General features: G+C 38.0%; 1 protein-coding gene across 1 annotated transcript in view; it reads right to left on the bottom strand.

The window, feature by feature from the left end:
• The window catches only part of LOC145682699 (uncharacterized), a 101,308-nt gene that overhangs the window by 76,103 nt on the left and 5,079 nt on the right, over nt 1-20,126 (bottom strand). Inside the window, exon 2 of the mRNA XM_081754087.1 lies at nt 18,212-19,577. Coding sequence (XP_081610213.1) covers nt 18,212-19,564 — 1,353 coding nt within the window. The 5' untranslated portion in view covers nt 19,565-19,577. The remainder of the gene's footprint in view (nt 1-18,211; nt 19,578-20,126) is intronic.

The following is a 20,126-nucleotide window of genomic DNA, read 5'->3' as shown; positions in this document are numbered from 1 at the left end:
AATGAAAACAAAAATGTTTTAGCTACCTATATTGTATTTACATGTTATTTCTCATTAACATTTTTTTTTTGATAACTCATGATCAAGTCTAGGGATGCGCAAGAGAAAAGATTTGAGGTTGTCTCCTCTCGAAAAGGTGCCGCGAAAGTTGTCTCGTCTCGAAAACTGGATCCGTTTCTATTGGAAAAGCTCTATCTTGTCTCGAATTTCGTAACAAAAATTGTCTCGTCTTGTCTCGTGCGCATCCCTAATCAGGTCCATAGCCAAAAACTTCATTTCGGAGGGTGCTCGATAGGGCTTTGGGATATCCGAATTTAGATATAGATAATCGATGTCGACAAACTATCGAAACTTGTTCGAAATATCGAAAAATACAGCAATATCGAAATATAAACAATATCAAAAATCGAAAATATAGAAATATGAAAGAGATCAAAAATATGGATATATCGAACAAAAATGGATATATGATCTTGGAATACGATTTGGTGGAATAATGAGGGAGAAAAATAATCATTGATTAAATATTAAATTGAAAAGAAATAAGAGCCTGACGCTCAAATACTTATCTATCCGGCACCCATCTTGATCCCCATAAAATATCATGAAGTGCTTCATTGATTCTAAACCCAATAATAGTAATTTAACAATAAACACAATATATAATTTACTACGCACCTTGAAATGTAGAAATTAATGATTGTAATCCCCAGCTTTCCAATAGACCTTTGATTTCTCCAAATGAAGATTCGGATATCTTGTTTCTTCTCAAGCAATAATGGGTTACAATAATCAGTTGCAGTCCAAAGCCAAGTCACTAAGTTAAGCATAAAAATAAAAGAATTCATTAGTTAGATGCATACAAAATCCTACGCATGTAAATCCGAATCTACTTGTATTAAATTGTAAATTTAAACAAACTAAATTATACTACAGTTATAGTGACATCAAACATACATTAAATAAGGTATACAGGGTGTCTCAAAAGTCCCCTGACATAGGGTAACTCTGTTATTATCAGAGTTACAACAGAATGTAGGAGGGAAAAGCATATCCAATTATGATGTTTTCAATCTAAAGTGAAGGAATTTTTAAAATCGGATGACCCGTTTGCGCTGTACACTCTCTATGCGCCCAATGTGAAATGAAAATGCAACGTTGCCATTTACCTGGACCCACAACAGAAGTGAGTGAAGTTACTGTCTTTTACGCTAACATGTCGATGGCCAGCCCCCGTTTCAAACAGTAACTTCATTCACTTATGTCGTGGGTCCAGGTAAATGACAACGTTGCATTTTCATTTAAAATTGGGTGCATAAAGAGTATACAGCACATTCATCTTGTCCGATTTTTTTAAAAAAGTGTTCACTTTAGATTGAAAACGTCATATTTCGAGATGTTTTTCCTCTTACATTTTGTCGTAACTCTGATAATAACAGAGTTACCCTATGTCAGGGAACGTTTGAGACATCCTGTATACATCATAAGAGGTTCCTTTCTTAATTCTACACGGATGTGGTTTCATTGAATGTGAGGTGGGTGATACACATTAGGCCTTTTGGGAGTACGTCACACGGACGACCGTAATTTTGTGTTCAAAATTTTTATGAACTGGTGGGATATGTGATACATATGGCCACGGGCTAGAATTTTCTCAGTATGTCAAATATGCAATCAGATTTCATGCAGCTTAATTTGGTGAAAAGCTATTGCCAATTGAACGTTACATTTACCTCTTTCTTGCAGATGTTGAACCATGCCGTTAGCACGTGAGGAATGGATCGAAATAATTAAACTGTGGGGCGGGAGGAGTATATGTGCAGTGGTTGCCGATTGCAGAGTCATCCACAATGTGACTCTGTGTCACATGTTTCAGTGTCACAGTAATTAACTAAATTTGAGAAGACGGGCACATTCGTGAACATACATCGTAGCGGTTCAAACTCGCGGGACCTTGTTCCTTCCCCATTTTGAACCGGTACATGAAAATGCCATTTACTCCATGTTTGCCTGCGCCGATTTTGAAAATTCCTTCACTAATCGATTTCTCCCGTTGAGTACTACAAGAACCAGTTAAAATCTCGCGGGCCCTTTATTCTTCCCCATTTTGAACCGGTACATGAAAGTGCGATTTTTTTCATGCTTGCCTGCGCCGATTTTGAAAATTCCTTCACTAGTCGATTTCTCTCGACGAGTACTACAAGAATCAGTTAAAATCTCGCGGTCCTTTTTTCTTCTCATTTTGAACCGGTACCTGAAAATGCGATTTTCTTCATGTTTGCCTGTGCCGATTTTGAAAATTCTTTCAGTAATCTATTTCTGTCGTCGAGTACTACAAGAATCAGTTAAAATCTCGCGGGCCCTTTTTTCTTCCCCATTTTGAACCGGTACATGAAAGTGGGATTTTTTTTCATGCTTGCCTGCGCCGATTTTGAACATTCCTTCACTAATCGATTTCTCTCGTCGAATACTACAAGAATGAGTTAAAATCTCGCGGTCCTTTTTTCTTCTCATTTTGAACCGGTACCTGAAAATGCGATTTTCTTCATGTTTGCCTGTGCCGATTTTGAAAATTCTTTCAGTAATCTATTTCTGTCTTCGAGTACTACAAGAATCAGTTAAAATCTCGCGGGCCCTTTTTTCTTCCCCATTTTGAACCGGTACATGAAAATGCGATTTTCTTCATGCTTGCCTGCGCCGATTTTGAACATTCCTTCACTAATCGATTTCTCTCGTCGAGTACTACAAGAATCAGTTAAAATCTCGCGGTCCTTTTTTCTTCCCATTTTGAACCGGTACATGAATATGCAATTTTCTTCATGCTTGCCTGCGCCGATTTTGAAAATTCCTTCACTAGTCGATTTCTCTCGACGAGTACTACAAGAATCAGTTAAAATCTCGCGGGCCCTTTTTTCTTCCCATTTTGAACCGGTACCTGAAAATGCGATTTTCTTCATGTTTGCCTGTGCCGATTTTGAAAATTCTTTCAGTAATCTATTTCTGTCGTCGAGTACTACAAGAATCAGTTAAAATCTCGCGGGCCCTTTTTTCTTCCCCATTTTGAACCGGTACATGAAAGTGGGATTTTTTTTTCATGCTTGCCTGCGCCGATTTTGAACATTCCTTCACTAATCGATTTCTCTCGTCGAGTACTACAAGAATCAGTTAAAATCTCGCGGTCCTTTTTTCTTCTCATTTTGAACCGGTACCTGAAAATGCGATTTTCTTCATGTTTGCCTGTGCCGATTTTGAAAATTCTTTCAGTAATCTATTTCTGTCGTCGAGTACTACAAGAATCAGTTAAAATCTCGCGGGCCCTTTTTTCTTCCCCATTTTGAACCGGTACATGAAAGTGGGATTTTTTTTTCATGCTTGCCTGCGCCGATTTTGAACATTCCTTCACTAATCGATTTCTCTCGTCGAGTACTACAAGAATCAGTTAAAATCTCGCGGTCCTTTTTTCTTCTCATTTTGAACCGGTACCTGAAAATGCGATTTTCTCCATGTTTGCCTGTGCCGATTTTGAAAATTCTTTCAGTAATCTATTTCTGTCGTCGAGTACTACAAGAATCAGTTAAAATCTCGCGGGCCCTTTTTTCTTCCCCAAGCCAATATTTTTTTTGTATATTTTGAATGTATTCAAGTATGGAACAAAAGTATTATATAATTCCCTTAGTAGGCTTCTCAACTTAATATTTTTCAACTTAAATTTTATTTATTTTAATTATTTATTTTCTTGTGACTCAATATTTAATTGCAATCGTTCATTGGGGAGAAGGGTGGCCATTCTCAAATATATAAATATAGTATTCTTAAAATTTATGTGTTCTCGTACTATTAGTTTCTTCCACTAGACCTGGAAATTGCAAAATTAATACCTGGAAAACCTGCAAAATTCAGGGAAATTGAGTTCCATATTTATGTATGAACACTGCTATTTACAATTTTTTTTTTTTCGAATAGGGAGAACTGTACGAAAGGGTGGTTTGAGAATAGTATAACAGTAGGTTTCTGGGAGTGTTGTTCGAAATGAAATCTTTAAGTTTTACGTCCCACTATTATGCTGGCTAGGCTCAAGATGACGGGGTGTTGTTCGGTGGGGGTCAATGTTGCCAATTTTGGGTAAAGTCGCTAAATAAGGGGAATTCGACCTCAACGATAGCGCAGGGTGACCATAAAATTTTCAGTTAAAAACGGGACAGGTTCTTGCAACACTAGACTTTTAGATCTACCTTTGTTCTTATCAGTGCCTTGATATCAGAGTTCCCCCTCTCTCTCTTCGTTACAGAGCGGGTACTTATGAAAAAGGAAAGACACGTTGAAGTTTGTTTAACACACAACCAACTGCTAAAACCTCTGCTGCCTTTCGAGCAGTACTGCGAACTATAGAGTATGTTTAATATAGGGATTTTCAGTTCAATTTTTGCCGCTTTGTTATTATTAATACTTTTAAAAGGAGTAAAGGTACTGGGTTTGTTATTTACTTCTTTCATTTACATAAAACGGGACGAATACTACTTTTTTCCATCTACTGACGGGACGGCCGCGACACGCCCCTAAAACGGGACTGTCCCGGTCAAAACGGGACGTATGGTCGCCCTACGATAACGACAAAAAAAAAATTCCGATTGGAGACTTTTTTGGGTGATTTTTAAATAACGATTTACCTACTTACACATTTAGCGACTTTTTGCTGCAAACAAAATGTTCATCTGTAGAGAAGCATTATTAGTTCAAAACAGTTTTTACGTTCTTTTTTTCTGTTTGTTTGTTTTAATCAGCGCAAGTGATGAAGAGTTTGGAAATACAGCGTACTCACTACTCCACAATCCTGCATTGTTATGTTACCCTTGCCCTCTAACGAAGAATAACTACAAACTTGATGTCCTTTAGTTCGCAGAGTTTCCGTTGAGAGACACACGTAATACATCATTACCGATAGCAACAAGATTAGCTATAGATGCGTGAAAAAAGGCGAAGAAGGTGTTTGTTATATTTGTCCTCTGGGGTCTTTTAATTATTCTGCACTTTTTCTTTTACAAAAAATTGCTTAACGTAAGTACTGTAGTGTTAATTATTTCGGAACTATTTTGACCACAACATGAACAAAAGTACCCGAAACAACCTGAAATGATCCCTGAATTAAAGGATTGGTTGCGCCCTGTTTACAAAGATGTGAATAGAACCAGCGGCGCAAATCTGTCTTCAACATTGGGGGGGAAGGGGGAGGTAAGACCGTTACCATACTTTTTTTGGCGATGTCCAAAATACTTATGAAGTTGAAAAACAATGTTGTGGAGGATTAGAGTTGTCTTTAGCGTTAGGAGGCTGCAGATTTGAGGCTTATTCTGGGGGACATCTCACGTTCCTTTGTAGCAATCGGACAAAAATCATCAAATTTCTCCCAAAAAAAACATTTCAAATCGGATTATTTGGGAGAAGTCCCCCTCAGTTCCAAGATTGGAGGGGACATGTATCCGTCATCCCCCCCCCGGGATTTGCGCCAGTGAGTAGAACATATTGTTTAGTTTACATCTACAACTTTTACAATGCTTATAGACAATGAATTTCTCGATTATTTCTTATAGCGACTTTTCACCCAAAATTGGAGTCGTCACCTCTCGTTTCGCAAACTTATTGCCAACATTTTAGAAACTGGTTGCGGGGAGAGCTACAATGGATGATTCAAGTTATTTCGTCGCTTCCGCTGTGAACCTAAGTACAAGATTCCAAAAGTCACATTTTTTTGGTTCCAAACAATATGTCTGCTGGGTGAAAGCATAGACTGGAATGTGTTGCCTTTCCTACCTTATCTTTAATCCCATAGTAGCTCCTTTCCCAAAGTTAAAAAAATGCAATTCTTCCTTTCTTAATAGTACTTATAACCCAAAGTATTACGTAAGCATTGTATGTTACTTATGTAGCTCACAGAGCCGCAGCTATGGGCGAGCAAGCAAAGCACGTGTCCCGGGCGCGTGGTTGGAGGGGCGCCTAAAAGAGAGGTTATATATTAGTACTTTTCCTGGCGGTATTTAATACTTTTCATCAGAGTGCGAAATCATGAAATCAAAGTGAGAGGAAAAAATGAAATGAAATCTTTGAGTTTTACGTCCCACGGTTATGCCGGTTAGGCTAAAGGAGACGGTGATTATGAGAAATGAATGAAATGGTGGAATGAAGTAAGTGGGAGGAAATGGGAGAACCCCGAGAAAATCCACGCACACGGTGTTTGTCCACCACAAGGTTCACTTGGCGGGGCTAGGATCGAATCCGTGACCCCAAGCACCAGAGGTGAACGCTCTACCACTGAGCCACCGCGGCCCTAAAAGTGAGAGGAGACTGGAGGAGTGAAGAGAGAGAGAGAGACAGAGAGAGAGAGAGAGAGAGAGAAGAAAACGCTCGCACTTTTACACTTCAAAGTAAATTAAGTCATTTATTTTTTCTGTCCCCCTCCTCCCCCTCCCCTAAGTTCTGTCAAAGTAAATAGCTAAAAACACTCTCAGGCCAGAACCGTATCTACGTTGGAAATTTGATCGAGATCGGTCGGTCGGTGCAAGAGATTAAGAAAAAATGAAATGAAACCTTCGAGTTTTACGTCCCACAGTTATGCCGGTTAGGCTAAGGGAGACGCTGATGATGAGCAATGAATTAAATGGTGGAATGAAGTAAGTGGGAGGAAATGGGAGAACCCCGAGAAAACCCACGCACACGGTGTTTGTCCACCACAAGGTTCACTTGGCGGGGCTAGGATCGAATCCGGGACCCCAAGCACCAGAGGTGAACGCTCTACCACTGAGCCACCGCGGCCCCCGGCCGGGAATCGAACCCGGGTGTCCCACGCCAAAGGCGTGTTCATTAACCACTTAGCCACGAGGGAGCTCATCTGTGAGGCAGTGTAAACCCCCCAAAAAAGAAAGAAAATAAACGCACACTGGATGTTTGCGCAACTGAGGATCAAAACATTCTCAATGGAGTATGAGAAATAGTAAACGTCAATCAATGTGTGCTTTTGCTTATTCATTACTTCGTTAATACTTAATTCCTTCTAGAAATAGTGAAACAATACTATGAAGAAACACTAAATAAACTAATAACAATTACGTTGTATTTCTTACCATACCGTTTTTACCACCCATAGAATTTCAATCTAGCACTATACTGCATTAGTCACGCCGTAACGAAAGCTGAAATTCAAAGACCTGCCACTCGTTAACTGTTGAAGCTGTGTTGTAGCTACCTGTATATCACGCGGCCTGCGTTGGTACTCCTCAACATAAATACGTCACAGCCCAAAGCCAGGAAACATCACAAACAGAAGACAGGGGCACAAGCAGTGCCTGACACTTCACGAACTCAAACCCACCAAGACTCAACTCAACATGACCTTCAATTACGTTCTAGAAACCAAACCAGTGCTAAGGCACAAACTCACCAACTTCCTATATGAAAACACAAGAAAAAAATCTAACGTTTTGGTTCCAAAGTGATGACATAACAATAATACTAAAAAGGTTTTAATTTTCAGTAACCCAAACATTAATTAACTAGGGAACATAACAAAGCAAAAATAAATAAATAAAAATAAATTAAATTAAAAAATAAAAACCTGACAAGTAAGCTCTCCCTGACTACTTTTTTTTTTAAATTTCAGTGAGGCTGTAAAATATGTCAATATCTTCGTAATATATATATATATATATATATATATATTCATTGTAAACAAGTTCTTTAAACAAAAGAAAGCTCTGAGAGCGCTTACCTCTGACGCGGTAGGTCCCTGGTTCGATTCCTGTTCCCGACAAATAGGCTTTTGGTGAACACTGTAGTTGTGGTTATTCTTAAGACTTTCCAGTTTCCTTACATTTTCTTGATTCCACCATTATCATGTATCTCATCGTCACCTTCTCTCTTACATTGATGTACAATCATGGGGCGTTAAACTAAAAGAAAAAAAAATCTTGCAAATATCCTAGTAAAAATGAGTTTTCTAAACTACACTAGTGGCCCCGCGTAGCGTATTCGCTAACGCTCTCGCCTTCGGTGCGAACGGTCCCGGGTTCGATCCCGGTGGGGGAACTCGGTCGAAAAAGTATCAAAAGATTTTAAGTCCAGCCATCCTGAATGAGGTTTCCTTGGCTTTTCCTCATTCACAGCAGGCAAATGCCGGAGTGGTACCTAACATATAGGTCCCAGGCCGTTTTCTTCCTTCCCAAATCCAAAAATGAAAATGAAATCTTTGAGTTTTACGTCCCACGGTTATGCCGGTTAGGCTAAAGGAGACGGTGATGATGAGTAATGTATGAAATGGTGGAATGAAGAAAGTGGGAGGAAACGGGAGAACCCCGAGAAAACCCACGCACACGGTGTTTGTCCACCACAAAGTTCACTTGGCGGGAGCTGGGATCGAACCCGGGACCCCAAGCACCAGAGGTGAACGCTCTACCACTGAGCCACCGCGGCCCCATTTTTCCCCAATCCATTCTTCCCTTCCTTTCCCCGGATAGTGTGATCACCGAGGGAAGTCATCCCTCATATGCGACGGGCTAACAAGGCCATTGATGCCGAAAGCCCAGAAATCTAAATCTTCACTACACAAGGGAATTTTCGCGCTGAAAACGGTTTATTAGCAATTATGTTAAGCAGCCCTGTAGTAAAACTGCTCCAAGTAATAAATCGTCACATATAAAACGGAATGAATAAACACATAACATTCATTTTGCTACCTTGAAATGTAAAATGTTTCAAAACATTAATATTCAAAGATTTCTCAAAATTCAGATTCACCCATTCCATTGTCCTCAATCATTAACGAGTTTTACAATAGTAAGAATTGTATTCATAAACTACATTACTTACTTAGTACTATATTAAAGCAAGTTACACTAAAAGAATATATAATTAATGGAATATTTAACTAAAGTAATAGTTAACTAGTGTACTTACCCAAGCATCTGTTTCCTTCCTCTCTTCTTTTCCGTTTGTAAACAACCTCGTTTCGCAAGCAAAAGACGGTAGTTCAATGACGTCAGCCATGGCGAAAGAAAGAGGTGTCTATAGGCGGCCTGGATCTCACACACAGATGGACGTATTTAACATATAGCTGAAGTATTTAACATACGTATACGTATGTAAAATACGGAAGATTGTTAGATGTCAGACATCCTGCAGCGACATGATGTAATATCTAAGCGGGTAAAAGGCAGTACCTATGTAGTATATGGATAAAGTACGCTCCGTACAGATTTCCTTAGTAAACATAACGAATCCTTGTATTTGTACAATATACCGCTGTCCGGATAATGGATTTTTCTCAGTGTAGGCAGATCTTAGAGGTCTATAGGGAGGGCCAAATTTCAAAGCAACGTGTAGGGAAGTGGTGTCATATATTTAAAGAAAGACGGATCAACATTGTTAATGACAATCCTGGACACAGTGGTAGACCAAGTACTTCAACCACTGACGTTATACTTGGAACGACTAAAGCACCCATTCTACAGCCCTGACCTGGCACCAGCGGCTTTCACCTTTTCCCTGTTCTAAAACAGAAAAGGCTGGTCACTAGTGGCGGATCTAGACCAGGGTCGGGGGGCCTGGGACCCCAGTTTTTTCTGTGACAAAATCATTTTTGAAAGTTTATATGTACCAATCATAGTCTGGGTACTGCCTAGCCCCCCAGTCTTTACTTCTAGATCCGCCACTGCTGGTCACCATTATTTGGTATGTGATTATGTCAAAACCGCTGCATCACGGTGGCTACAATAACTTGACTCGGACCTCTACGCAAACCGTAAAGAAAACTATCTGCCGTTATGATCAGAGGTCGAAAAAAACTGTGATTACAACGTGGACTATTGTTGAGTGCCTCTATCATTAGGTGTGTTGATCTATGTCTCACACTTAAGCCATAAAAGGCGTTGTAATATTTTTTTTCGAGCATCCGTCGTATCCTAGCAATGTGTTCCGCTCGTGAAAATGAAATGAAATCTCTAGTTTTACTCCCATTCTCACTCTTATGCCTTTTAGTCTAATGGGGAAAGATGATTAGTGAAACTTAATAATTAAAAAATAATTGGTGGAATAATAATGTGGAAACAAATGGAACAACTCGAACCCATACGCAAGATATTATCCATCACAAGCTTAGTTGATCTGGAATTCCACCAGGGATAGCATCAGAGGTGATCACTCTACTACTAAGCCACCGTGTTCCTAGTATCACTCTCGTCTAAGGGTACGGTTATACCAAACTTTTCATGTTTCATCCTTCCCTTTCCTGTTTTCCTTCAGCTTTCATAAAACAACATATTTATGCCGAGTATAGCGATTCATTTTCATCACTTAGAGGCAAATCAAAGTTAACAGTAAAAACATTCAAAGAGTTCTCTGCGGCTAGGTAGCAACACCACATAAGCAGTAAAGAGAATACCTGGTGTTCTCTTTTAAACGTTACTGAGCAAGCAGAACTGCTGTGTGTTGTGTATGAGTAGCCAATCAGCACGCTGTCTACTGGATTCTGCATTTTTCTTTTTTTTAAAGAAAATATCCACTTTTTTTTTTTTAAAAAAAAGGAAAGGAGATATGAAAATTGACTCATCATGCGGTACCTTCTGGTTTCACTTAACATAATGCATTTTTCTTTCTTGCTTTCTCTGTCCGGTTGATAAAGAGAAAGGTAAGGATGAAATAGCAAAATTTCGGTATAGCCATACCTTAACACATCTTTTTAATTGCTCACACTATATAGAATGACAAGCAGTCATTGTGAAATTACATATTATATAACTTTCTTCATGTACTAGACCTACTCTATTTTTTCTTTGAAACCCTACATACAAATGCACTATAATACAATAGGTAAATTACTCTTGTATGAAACTTTGATTTCAATTTCAACATCTTCGAACCATCGTAGTCTATCGACTAGAGTGCGTACTTTCGGTGCACTTTTTCTTAAACTCAATTTCCGGTATGAGACTTTGAATTCACTGAATTGGTTCAAACCCCTTTTAAACTGCCAGTCTCATTCTGCATAACCGTGCTGCTGACAAAGATCAAACACAAGTCAATCAATAAATTCTAGGATATGTTAGTCGTAATTTCTATATAGAGTACTACTCTTATTTCCAACCATCAATTTACTTTTTCCTTAAAATGCCACTGTTAAAAATGATTTGATTTCTTACAACTACCCTTACGTACTTCAATTCATTAACACCTTCACAGATTACTGAACTTCTTCGGTCAAGGATTTGGGTTTTTGACACTTTAAGGATATTAACCCATCAGAGGAATATTAATCGTGCTACTGCAATGAAAATCTGTGAAGTGGGACAGTAAATACTTTTTTTTTTTTTTTTTTTGTATAGACTGTATTTCGAATGTTGCGTTACTGAAATGTCTGATTTTACATATGGAAAGAAATTACCAACTGTAGTACAACTGATGGATGAACCAAGGTCACGAGTACGTTGTTACAAACTCCGTACATGTTCAGAAAACAGGCTGGCTTGCCTAGTCGTGCGTCGTTGAGCAGAGTCTTGTGAATCATGCAGAACTCAGCATTGGAAGCGATTTTCCTTTACGAGTTCAAACTGGTACATTATGCACATCTAGTCGTTCGAAAAACATCAATAATGCGTTTTAGCCAGGACTGGTAAATCAACAGTTGGTGGTTGAAATTTAGTGTATGGAGTTTGAAATTTAGGATTGGCGACACGACAAATGAAAAATATATCCCGCGACTACCAATTGCTGAGCTTCTCAGGAACACTGTGGAAGCGGATTCTCTGAAGAGTGTTTCTCCAACTGGAGAAGTGTTAGGCAGAATTTGAACAATGAAAATGAAATGAAATCTTTGAGTTTTACGTCCCACAGTTATGCCGGTGAGGCTAAAGGAGACGGTGATGATGAGAAATGAATGAAATGGTGGAATAAAGGAAGTGGGAGGAAACGGAAGAACCCCGAGGAAACCCACGCACACGGTGTTTGTCCACCACAAAGTTCCCTTGGCGGGGGCTGGGATCTAACCCGGGACTGCAAGCACCAGAGGTGAACGCTCTACCACTGAGCGACCGCGGCCCCAAGGCAGAATTTGAGTGGGTCAGTGGGTCCTGAGTAAAGATTTGTGAGTGAGTCAGTGGGTCCTGAGTAAAGATTTGTGAGTGAGTCAGTGGCCTACTGCGACGCACCATGGCCCACCTTGACCCGCGGACACTGTACGATCCACCAACCCCTCTTCTCAGTGCATTGTTGAGAGTATCTTCTGAACACTGGTGAATTTATCTACGCTTTACTTTCAAGGCCTCCATTTTTCTTCTTTTTTCATTTATTTTTATGTACTTACCTGAGATGAGTAGTAAGTATAGAACGAAAAATGAACTTCAGGCACTTTTAAATATTGGTATTTATAACTGAATTATAATACCAATAGGACTTATGATACTACTTACTTTCTAGACACAGTCGAATTTACATTTTTTTTTTTACCTTCGCCTACTTTACCTTCATTGGAGACTTTCGAATTTTCTCCTATTTTTCACTGAAAAGTATCTGTAATTCAACAAGGAAGTAATCATATATGATACTTAAATTGAAATCTATCGTAATGTGGCCCATGACAAACACTTTACCATTTTATATCGAAAAAAGTCAGATCCACTGTCATTATAACAGAGTAATGCTTGAGCTATTGACGGTAGAAATTCAAACTCAGTTTAATGATAATTTCACAGATTTGTTTCGTTACAAGTGTAAACTCTTTATATTAGTCATTGGAGAGCAGGGTGTGGATCATGGGTCAGAGTTGACGTTGGGTTTTGGAGGGTACAGTGGGCTACGCTTTGTGATCGATCAGTGGGTCAAGTTTTCATTGACCCACGCCATCTCTGGTGGCATACATCGTATCATTGTCGTGTATACCTAAGTTGCTAATGAATTCTGTGGGAGTAGGACTTGCGGAGAGGTAAAGTAGGATCGTAGAAAAAAGGGTATATGAAACAGACACGACTAAAGACTGAAAATTAACTGAATAAAGAACATAAAATATCCATCCATACACACTACTTAACTACTTCACACCAAAAGGAACATGTTCGTCCTATCTCTTTAAACAGTCCTAAAATTGTTGAATCATTTAAAATGTTTCAATTTTCGTATATTGCATCTTAAAGACAGAGGAACTAAATAAGATTTAAATTATATTTAAAGGAGACTATAACTAAATGCCTAATTGCTAACTCTATGCAGAGGAATAAAAGACATATGATATCTTAGGAAGAACTGCTTGTTTTTATGTGTGTTTTTTTAAAATCAATATTGCTAACCATAGGAACATACTTGGGGCACCCAGAGCACAAGGGAAGCGACAAGGAAAAGTTGCGACAAAAAGATACATAGGATTTGTACGGAACTCTTCTGAAAAACTTGTCATTTTCATTATAATTATTTAGCTGAGCACAATATCTGGACCAGGCACGTACCCAAGGGGTGGGTCCGGACCCCCCCCCCCGTTCGGAACCAGAAATGTAAAAAATTAAGGAAGGATGAAACAATAAGAAACGAGAAAAAGAAGAATCAGCATTAAAAATATAAAGCTACAGCAAGTGTATAGTTACTCTTTCTTATGAGGAGCTTTGTGTAGAGGAAACTGTGTGTGTGTGGGGAGGGCATCAAGTTGAAAATGAATATTATTATAACGGAGCATTCCAAATTCCATCTAGCTCCATGCTAATCCTATGGACAACAAATGATGATCGAGAAACCGTTTCGATCAGATAGACTCTAAGAAGAACTTTAAAAAACTCGGAATATTATATTTTTTTCAATACTTTTTTTAAATATTCTTTTACTCGAGATTCTTTATTCTTTTACTCGAGAGAGAGTTCGTTATTGAAATACTATCATATCCTCATTTTATTGTCCTAACAAACCAATATACGTGTTGCCACTAAAATAGTTTAGATTGATCGAGCCCCTGGTGTGTAACCAGAGTATTTCATGTTATCCCCCCCCCCCAGCATTACGAAATCCTAGATAAACGAACCTATATGTTTACAGTAAAATAGTTTAGAATGATCGCGCCCCTGGCGTGATAACCGCAATATTTCGTCACGGCCCCCCCCTATTACGAAATCCTGGCTACGCGCCTGTCTGGACCTGAGATTTTTAAGCTCTTAAACAAGCTTCAGATGAAGATCTTAAAGACGAAATATGTCAAAAATGACCATAAAGTGGACTTAGTTCCCTTGTGCATTGAACGCAACATTTGTCCCAGGTCATAACTAGGTATTTCTTAGGGATCACTGTCGCTCAGTGGTAGAGCACTCCAGAGATGGCATGAGTCAATTAAAATTTCACCCATGACCCATGATCCACTCTGACTCATGATCCACGCTCTTCCCTCCACTGACTAAAGAGTTTCTACTTGTAATAAGACAAAGCTGTGAAATTTTATCAAAAATCGGAGTTTGAATTTCTAAGGTCAATCACTGAAGCACCATTGTAATACAATACTAGTAGATCTGACCGTTATGATATAAAATGATAAACTGTTTGTTGTGGGACATATTACGATGAATTTCAATTGAATTATCATATATAATTATTGCATTGTTGAATTATAGATAATTTTCAGTGGAAAATAGAATGAAATTTGAAAGTCTTAAATCAAGGTAGAGTAACGTGAAAAAAAGTGTAATATTCTACTGTATTTTGAAAGCCAAGTAGTAAGTCCTATTGCTACTATTACAATTACAAATATCAATAACCAAAAGTGCCTGAAGTTCTTTTTTCACTTAGATACACTCATCTCAGGAAAGTAAATAAAAACAAATGAAAAAGTTAGAAAAATGGACGCCTTAAAAGTAAAATGTACGTAGATAAATTCACCAGTGTTCAGAAGATGCTGTCAACAACACACTAAGCAGAGTGGGTCCTGGTGGTTCATGGAGGGTTAGTGGTTCACGGTGGGAATTGGATCGCAGTGAATCACGTTCTGTTGATTAAGTCCACTTACAAATCTTGACCCACTGACCCACTCCATCTCTGGAGCACTCACATCTGTTTATAGTGTTCCTCATTCGATTCCAGCTTCCGCCAAGTGGGATTTATGGTGGGTAAGCAATGTGCACGTGGATTTTCTCGGAGTTCTCCCGTTTCTATTCACTTTCGTCATTCTATCAGTGTCATCTACTTCATCTGATTACCGTCTGCTTTAGCCTCACTGCGTAATCGTGGGACGTTAAACTATAAAGAAAGGTAGTCATTAAAGCCATCTTTTGAATCTACATGTCAGCTTAAGCCGAAATAGTTCAAATAACATTTTTCTCTCTGTCTGCAATTGTTATGGTCCTGAAGGAATTAAACACATGTTTTGAAGTGAAAATTTTACTTGACGCTATGGCAAAGATCAAAGAATAAATAGATGAAGTGAAGCGTCAATTTATGGAAACGTATAGGCTGCAAAATACTTTTGAACGCAATTTTCTTGAAATAGTGATTTTCAACTCGGGGACATGTGTATGTCAAACCAGTTATGAATTACCCTTATACCAACCATCTCAACTAAACAAAATAACCATACAAAGTATGATCTTCGATATAAGATGAAATAGTTCTCTTAAATATGAAGCAAATATTCTTATATTTTGCTCATTGTAAAAGTGAATACCTCCCTAGTGAAGTTTAGTTTTTGTACAATTTTTGCTCACAGATGCTACATGATGCATATTTGATAAGCAAAATAAAGAAAATTTTACATTGAATCTAGTAAATTTGAACAAATCCTATACCGACGGATAATTGGCTGCATCCAACCCGTAATCTCAACATATCAACATGGCTTTATCCCACGCAAATCAACAACAACAAACCTTGCACTTATCACAGACTTTACAGCAAATTCGTTAGATGTAGGATGTCAGGTTGATGTAATATATATAGATTTTGAAAAGGCATTTGACAGAGTCAATCACAAGGTACTATTACATAAGCTAGGCGAATATAATTTCTCTTCTCCCTTGATCAAGTTCTTTTCATCATATTTAAATAATCGAAAACAAACTGTTATCTACAATGAATATAAATCATCTGATTATATTGCATATTCTGGAATTCCCCAGGGCTCTAATCTAGGTCCGTTATTGTTTCTTTTATTCATTAACGATCTCCCTGATCATGTATTATTAAGTAACAAATTGCTTTTTGCTGATGACCTCAAAATATACGGTAGGATAAAGACCATCCATGACTGTCTCGATTTACAACGTGACATGGAAAATATTGCTAATTGGTGCTCTCTTAACAAACTTAATGTAAACATAAACAAATGTAACATTTTATCGTTTACCAGAAACAAAAGTCAAATAGAGTTTGATTACTCAATGAATCAGATCTCACTAAATAGATTAAATTCAGTCAAAGATCTTGGAGTTATATTTGATACGAAACTGACATTTAATAACCATATAGAGAACATAGTTAACGAATCTTTCAAGATGTTAGGGTTCATAATTAGAATTGGAAAGGAATTTAACAATAGTACTACACTAGCAAAAATGTATTATGCCTATGTGCGATCAAAACTGGAATATACTGCTGTGATTTGAAACCCATCACAACAGCAATACAGACACCAACTGGAAAAGGTCCAATCTAAATTTATCAAATACTTGACGTACAAGACAACTGGAATCTATCCATATTATGAAAATTATCTAACATTAATAGACAACTTCTGTATCCCTACACTTGAACAAAGGCGAAATGTGACAGATTTGATTTTTCTCCATAAAATAGTACAAAACGAATTTAATTGCACAGATCTCATATCAACATTAAATTTTCATGTCCCGACACTTAAAACTCGTGCTAATAACTCTGGTCTGTTCTATTGCAAAAAAGCAAGGACCAACGTATTATTGAAATCACCAATTTGGAGAATGTGTTCTACTTATAACAAAATATGTATCAAACACAAAGAAATTGACATCTGCAATATGAACTCTATGTTTAAGAAAACTATTGCAAATGTATTAGGTAATACACCAACACTATAACTGGGCTTATGCCTGTTGTGTTGATGGCAAATAAATAAATAAATAAATTATTACAAACTGAAGAAGATTTTAGCGAATATCGAAACAGTTTGAATTAATATACTAGCTGAATCTGCGCTCTCTACACAGCGCATCATTCACATATGAGCATGAATCTTCTTGTCATTCCTTACAACATTGTATACATATTCCTTTATAGACACAAGTTAAAGACGTCTTGATAAAAATCGGCAATGGGCACAATAAAGAGGAGATTTTCTGGATTACTTTTTCAATATCTCGCACCGTTTGCAAGATTGAGCATACAGCCGCTTATAGTTTCTAGTTCATGTATGATCAGTGCTTTCTTTCTTCTTGCATGGAGTATGTAATAAGCAAATACATCACATACACAATTAATTATAATGTCAATGATATATGGTGTTCATTGAGCAAAACTCCCCAAACAATAAGGATTCATCTTAGCCTGGAAAAATGGTTATCCTTCGTTTTTCATTATCATTTGTCCATGAAAGGAAAGCTTGGGAGTTATACAACCCCTGTATACAACTATGTTGTAACACCGGCAAGCTCCAAATTCCAAAAGCCCATGCATATAAGGACTTTACATTTTAAAAATTTCAACACTTTCAGTGTACCCCAAAAAATGTGATAAATAAATAACGGGCCAGGTTTTTTAAATATTCAATTAGAACTGGACGATCTGCCCAAAAATTTGGAATCGACCAGTGAAAACGGCACGTTTCTAGCACTTCTGGTTTTCAGGATCTCATTGTCGAAAGGATTGGAGTCAAACATAAACTTTTCTTTGGAGACAAACATATAAACCTAGCATTTTAATATATAGATAATTACTGGGTGTAATTTTTTTAAAATATGGAGTAGGAACTCTATTCATATTTCGTTATATTTGGTACACATTTTACCAGAAAGGTAAATCTTTGAACTTACGAGTTGAATTCATAGTTAGCAACAATTATCTACGATTTTTGAAAGTCAAACACTTCTAAAATGTTATCAATTATGTATATTAAATTTATAACAAGTACAATGTAGAATTTTTGAGACATACGAAAGGCTTCACTGCTACAAAATAATTTATTTTACAAATAATTTGAACCATTACAAACTTAAACATTATGATAATTTCTTTATTAACTATCACCAGAGGACAATAATATTTTCTTCACCGGAGATACTGGTAACGTGTCTGCGACCTGGGAACCGCTGTCTCCATCTTGCGCTGGAAGTTCTAAGTTCTTAGATACGTACTCAGCAAAAGTAACAGACGTACTACTTTCTTTATCTTCTGATCCATCACCAACATCAGTAGAGGAAACTTTTGACTCTAGTTTTGAGTTTAATTCTTTAGCCTGAAGATGACTTTCGGCTGCCACTTTCTGCCGTTTCTTAGCTTCGCTTTTACGTACAATCCAAATATAGATTATGGATAACAGGAAACTAGCAAGCAATAAAATGGTTTGTTGTAGCGGAATCAATGCAACATGTTCACAATTTTCCTTTGCGGCAGTTTCAATTACGAAGTTTTCTATATCTGCCTCATACTTCAATTCATACTTATTTTTATCTAACAAATGAAAGTAGAAATAATCTCCATCTTCTGGTTTACGACGCCATGACAGTTTCAAGGTTTTCAGTTTTGGAAGGTTAGCAAACACAATCGTTGTTACATTTTGTAAATTACATCCACTGGTGTCCATAACCTCCAAAGTTGGAGAATCTCGGACAATAAGTTTCTCAAGTGGATTGCAACTTACGTTTAGCACTTGCAACCGATCGAGATTGGTCAAGAATTTTCTACTAACAAGTTCACGTAGCAGACAGTGACTTACGTTCAAAGTTCTCAGTAAATATGCTATCGGAGAATCGATCTCTTCCAAAGGGTTCCAGGACAAATCCAGATACTCCAAACGCGGAATATGTTCTAAGGAGTCTCCTCTCAACATAGAAACTTTGCAGTGTGTCATTATAATGCTACGAATAGACAAAGAATTCAGAGTTGAGACCGTATGTAAAAAATTGTATGATATATTTAAGAATCGCAGATTTGGCAGGTAAGAAAATGTTCCGGCAGGAACATGAACTAATTTGTTCATGGATAAGTCTAAATCCGTAAGGTTCTTCAGTCCTTCAAATGCGTATTTACTAATATCCTGCAGTTCGTTTTCTTGCAAGTACAGCTTCCGCAGCGCTGGCAAGCTCCAAATTCCAAAAGCCCACGCATATAGGGACTTAATTCGATTTTCTCTCAAGTCTAACAGCTCGACAGAAGGATTGATTGTTTCTGGAACGCTCCTGTATCCGGCGGAGGCACAATTTATTGTTGGTTCTCCTTTGATGATTGAACAGATACAATCTGCAGGGCAGCCATCATCCATTAGGTAGTTCGGAGCAACTACACAATCGGACGTTACCGTTAACAAACAAAGTAGAGCAGCAGTAAACAGGAAGTTGAATTTCAGGGCGCAATAATTACTCCGATAAAACATGTTGATTTACTGCCTGAAATGACATTTTTTAAAGTTTGTGGAATACAAAATCTTATAGGAGATAAAAATATAAATATTTAAATACGAGGGTTATTTAACTTGAACTGGCAACAGTGCTACGATTGGAGCGTCGTGTTGGCAGGAGACAAATGACGAATGTAGTGTGTTTCGTCCATGTGTACAAGTTAGTCTAACGCTGCTGCGGTCCCATATTACGGTGTGTGTGGCGAGTAGACATTGTTAAAGTGATTGTTGTGCGAAATACCGCCCTAACGCAATGTTCACGCGTGCAGAACAATGAAATTCCAGGTGACGAGGGCGAAATGCTAGGACGATTCACAGAGGATTAGTAGAGGCCTGTGGTGAAGCTGCTCTACCGTATCGGACAGCGGCGAGATGGGTTGCAGCATTTGAGGTGAGACGACAATCATCAGGCAAAATGAACGGTGGACGGCATATGCGAACGGCTACGGACGAAATTCATCTTGCAAAGCTACGAACATTGCTTGATGTGATCGGCGCTGGACTTGTAGTGAATTGGCACAGAAGCTGAACATTTCTT

The sequence above is a fragment of the Thermobia domestica genome, chromosome 4 (assembly GCF_964235325.1).
Source record: "Thermobia domestica chromosome 4, izTheDome1.hap1.1, whole genome shotgun sequence".
Taxonomy (NCBI): Eukaryota; Metazoa; Arthropoda; class Insecta; order Zygentoma; family Lepismatidae; genus Thermobia; species Thermobia domestica.
The sequence above is the reverse complement of the archived record's forward strand: the minus strand, read 5'-3'. Positions and strand labels throughout refer to the sequence as shown.